We start from the raw sequence: 4,972 nt of genomic DNA on the forward strand, positions 1-4,972 counted from the left end.
AACAACGGTTCGCTTCTAAGAACAAGCTTTGCTCCTTATCACAAGACGAGGGTTTGAAACCCGCCGGCTACAATTTTTTTGATGGTGCCCCCGTTATTCTCAAATCACGGGTCCACCTCTATATATATATATATATCCCTGGATTATTCATTGAGCAAATTTATCCTTAGTTAAAAGAGTGACCTATTCGTATTTCTAACCGTTATACATTTGGCTTGATTCGTCTTTTTACTACTGTAACGGAAATCACTTAGCCGATTAATGTTTGTCCTCGTTAACGTTTTTTAAATAAAAAAAAAAGCCATGTGGATTAAACAAAAAGCCTAATAAAATGGCTTACTTAATTAATAAAATGTTTGGCCAAAGGAAGGCAGAAAGATATCCTCGTAAGTCTACAAGTGAAAATGAAAAGGCGGGGAAGGCGTTGTGTAAATGACTAAGCTACCCTTTCATATTCAGAGGAGTAGTATTACGTACTTGAAATTCTTAGATAAAGACAAGGGTCCAATTGTCATTTCAACAAAGGGCACGCTGCTCGTTTCCAAGAAAAATGTATTTATTACACTCCATTATATCTTCTTCAGTGTTCAGTCTCTCAATCTCTCTATAGGCTTGGACTGCAGATTCTTTTCTCAAGATCACCATAAAAGGTACTCCATTTCTTCTTGATTATGTTTAACATGCATGGTTTCAGGATGATGATCTTATTTATTTTTTCTTCAAAATCATAGAATGTGGAAAATTCTGTACTTAAATAAATTTGTGTTTTTTTTAACACCATATTTTAATACCACAACTTGCATTATATTCTTCTAGTTCCATAGTCATAGTGTATATATACTTTTATCATCTTAATGTATACTAGTACTTGAAGCTGTAGCTTATTTACTTACTAGTTGGATGGTGTTAATGCATTATCAAGGTGTGGTTCATTCTATAGATTTTATATTAGCAATGAAAAATTCTTTTCTTTTTGGGGGTTGATTTTGCTTTTATTGCATTTCTGTCAATGTTGTATTTCTTCTCTCAATGTTGAGACAAGAGGGGTTGCTCTGATGGTAAGCAACCCCACTTCCAACAGAGAGGTTGTGAGTTCGAGTCTCCCCAAGAGCAAGGTGGGAAGTTCTTGGAGGGAAGGATGCCGGGGTCTATTTGGAAACAGTCTCTCTACCCTAGGGTAGGGGTAAGGTCTGCGTACACACTACCCTCCCCAGACCCCACTAAGTGGGATTATACTGGGTTGTTGTTGTTGTTGTTGTTGTTGTATTTCTTCAACATTGTACAGCGGCTAGCAACATGCATCATTGTTTTTTCTGTTAATGCGTTATTAACACTGACCTGTTTAATTTAGGGAGGGGCGGATGGGGGTTCACCTGAACCCCTTCGCTGAAAAATTACACTGTATAATAAGGCAAAATCTGTTTTTTACCTCTACATATTATGTTTTGAATCCCATTGACACAACCCAGAAGCATAGCTTAGTGTTCTAACTTTTCTTTTTTGAACCCCTTAGCAGAAATACTGTTTGAATGATTCAACAAGATAAGATGGGTGGAAGTGCAACATTAAGTGATGGTTGGGAATTTGCTTCAACTGAAGCTCGGACACTAGTTTTGGTTGGACGTACAGGAGATGGTAAGAGTTCAACAGGGAATAGTATTCTTGGACGAAAGGCATTTAGATCGATGCCTCAATCTGCTGGTGTTACATCTACTTGTGAGATCCAACGAACTCAATTGCCAAATGGACAAATACTAGATGTAATTGATACCCCCGGTATGTAAAGCAAATTATTCTCCTTTAACGAAAATGTGGATCGGATTTGGTTAGTGTATTTACATGTCTGCAGCATCTTGTATAATCAATAACAACTCATGGAGAAAGCTTTAAGTACCCTATACAGTCAATTTCCTTATGGAAAACATTTGATATTTCTTAACCCCAATATGTACATGGTTTGTTTATGAAAGATTTCTGTGCAACATTTAATAACACGTAGAGTCAATTTCTGTAACTTTGTGCTTTAAAACAATTCTTATTCATCCCAAACTTCACAATGTACTAACATATAGGGCAGGACTTTATACTGTACAGTAGTTGAGTCCAATATTTGGTTATAGAAGTCTTTGAAGCTTCTAAAATTCTTGCTCAGTGGCGTAATCAGGAATTCATATAACGAGATTCAAAAAACACCATATCACATCTGAAATTGCGACCTAAAGCAATTCTTGAACCACATTTGTCATTAAACTAGAATCTTTTCTTATGGATGCCAATTTTTGCTTCACCCTTGTTTTTGGTAGCTCATATTGATTTTTAGAGATACCGCTACACTGTTATGTTATAGTCTACTGATCATCTAGTCTAGAAAGAATATGTTAGGATACGGTAAAGTTCCAAAGAGAGAGGAAATTCACTTGCTTAGAATGAATTTTTGCCTCGCTAGCTGCATATCTTATCATACATTCTTCAGGTAATCACAAGAGTTACTGATAGCCAATAAAATTGTGGAAATATTGCAGGACTGTTTGATTTTTCTGCTGATCCTGGTATTGTTGGAAATGAAATTGTTAAATGTGTCGATTTGGCCAAGGATGGCATCCATGCTGTTCTACTGGTACTGTCAGTACGAAGTCGCTTTTCAAGGGAAGAACAAGCAACTGTCCAGAGTTTTCTGGAGTTTTTTGGTAACAAAATTAGTGATTACATGATTGTGGTCTTCACTGGTGGAGATGATCTGGAATATAATGATGTGACTTTGGATGATTACTTAGGTGCCGACCCTTTGAAAGTAAGATTGCATGTTGAGATCTGATTAATGTCTTTGCTTTTTAGCATTCCTCTGTTCAAGAGGTTTCTTTATTGGTTTTCAAAGGTTAAATTAGTTGTTTTTGTTCTCTTTTGCGTGTTCATTAGTATGAAGATTGTTCCAAATAAATTTATTTGTATTGCCATTACAGGAAATTCTATCTATGTGTCGAAATAGGCTACTGCTTTTTGACAATCGGACTAAGGACCCAATTAAGAAAGTTGAGCAATTGAAAGATCTTCTTTTCCAAGTGAATTTGGTTGTGAAAAATAACGATGGAAAACCGTATACAAACAATTGGTTCAAGGAATTGAAGGTTTGACAGTAATTACAAGTTACTAATTGTTGGATTCTGTTTAACGTTATTCATTTTTACTTGTCAAGTAGGGTTAATCATCTCTTCTCATTTACAGGAAGGAGCTATGAATTATCATAATCTGAAGGCAAACGTTGATTCCTCAACAGCATATTCTGAGCAAGATATAAAAGAATTGAAGGACGAAATGCAGAGGTCCTATGAGGAGCAAATTAGGCGAATAACTGAAGCGGTAATAACTTGTGATATTTCTTACTAATGCACTTTGCTTACATTCATAGATAGATTTCAATGCATACATATATATCCTAATTTATCGATGCACCACACATACGTACATTATGTTCTAAAGTGCAGTATTTATGTAGCTAATCATATAGGTATGTGGTGTCTTGGGGCAGTTTATGGACCAACAATAACAAAAACTCGTCTCACTTCAAATCATTTTTTTCTGACTGTCCATGCATGTCATTTCATTTATGAACGTTAACGTTTATGTAATTGACAGGTAGAAACTAAGCTCAAGGAGACCATGCAAAGGCTGGAAAAGCAATTAGAGGAGGAGCATGCTGCTAGGATTGCGGCTGAACAGAATGCAAAAGAAGCTCAGAAGAAATCAGAGGATGAGAGTCGCGAACTGAGAGATCTCCTTGAGAGCTCGCGAAGGGAGACTAATGAGCTCCGAAATCGGATGCCAGCCCCAGCCCCAGCCCCAGGCTGTAATATTTTGTAAGTTAAGATATGGGGAATTAATTAAGAAATGTGTATGTTTTGGAGGCACTTCAGCTTAACTTTTTTTGATTAGATGTGTGTTTTTTGAAGTAGCCTCAACTTGAATTATTTGAGGATGTTTGCAGGCTCTCGTCCTCTTCTATACTGTGAATTTGGCTATATGATAATAGCTCGACGTTTTTGGATATTGCATTTTCGTCTGTTTTCTGCCTTCGTCTTCTTGGATTGTTTATTAGTGCCTTGGCTTTTTAAATACTACTAGTCTTAGAGTACGCGCGTACAATGATAATAAAAACATATCGTTTTTAATCAACACAAATAATAGTATTCAAAATATATGTTTGAGATAATTAAAAGAGTTGTTTTTAAATATGTATCCATACTATATACAACGTTTACGAAGTCAATGAAAAATAGCCACTATTTTGCTGCAACAGAGACCGGTCCAGCATAATATACTGGAGTTCGGTGCACTTGTGTATGAACTTCAGGATATTATGCTGGATCGGTATACTTTGGTGACTCCAGTATAATATACTGGAGATGGAGCAACGGTGCTCCAAACTCCAGTATATTATACTGGACAATTATACTTACTGAAATTCTAGTATAATATGCTGGAGTTCCAGCATAACTCTGGAGTTCAAGCATACTTTTGTTGGAACTCCAGTATAATATACTGGTGTATTTTCCGTGTTTTAAATAGTGTTTTCGTTCAGATTTATCTTTACATGAAAAGTGACTAAATTTCGATTACTTTTGAAACTGAGCTATTTTTGAACGACCAGTTGTAAATCTGGCTATTTTTTAATTTCTCTGAATCAATAAACTAAATTAAGCTACATTAAAGGAAGCGTATTTTAGAATTGTTTTGCAATCCAAGTATAATATTTATTAGTCTTTGCCTGATTAGAAATAAAGAGTCAAATTCATAATTACATTGATAATATAGCTAATTGATATGTAGTACATTTCATAAGTTTACGTTAAACTTATTGCTATCTGATATAGTCTAAAGTGATAGATTTATTATAACAAAATAAAAATAAAGAGACAAAAAGTTGGAAATAAGATTTTATCCTAACCATTTTTAAAATAATAAAAAATATAAAAGA

General features: G+C 35.1%; 1 protein-coding gene across 2 annotated transcripts; it reads left to right on the plus strand.

Moving 5' to 3' along the window:
* Positions 1 to 600: 600 nt before the first annotated feature.
* LOC104248244 (immune-associated nucleotide-binding protein 9-like) lies at positions 601 to 4,008 on the plus strand. Of its 2 annotated transcripts, none has more exons than XM_009804468.2 (6): positions 601 to 650; positions 1,517 to 1,776; positions 2,523 to 2,791; positions 2,961 to 3,125; positions 3,223 to 3,357; positions 3,634 to 4,008. In XM_009804468.2, the coding sequence occupies exons 2-6, from the start codon at positions 1,530 to 1,532 to the stop codon at positions 3,856 to 3,858; spliced, it is 1,041 nt and encodes a 346-aa protein (XP_009802770.1). In that variant the 5' UTR covers positions 601 to 650; positions 1,517 to 1,529; the 3' UTR covers positions 3,859 to 4,008. The 2 variants fall into 2 exon arrangements, with proteins under 2 accessions (XP_009802770.1, XP_009802771.1); XM_009804469.2 differs by having other exon boundaries at positions 619 to 650; positions 1,514 to 1,776.
* The last annotated feature ends 964 nt before the right edge of the window (positions 4,009 to 4,972 follow it).

The sequence above is a fragment of the Nicotiana sylvestris genome, chromosome 6 (genome assembly GCF_000393655.2).
Source record: "Nicotiana sylvestris chromosome 6, ASM39365v2, whole genome shotgun sequence".
Lineage (NCBI taxonomy): Eukaryota > Viridiplantae > Streptophyta > Magnoliopsida > Solanales > Solanaceae > Nicotiana > Nicotiana sylvestris.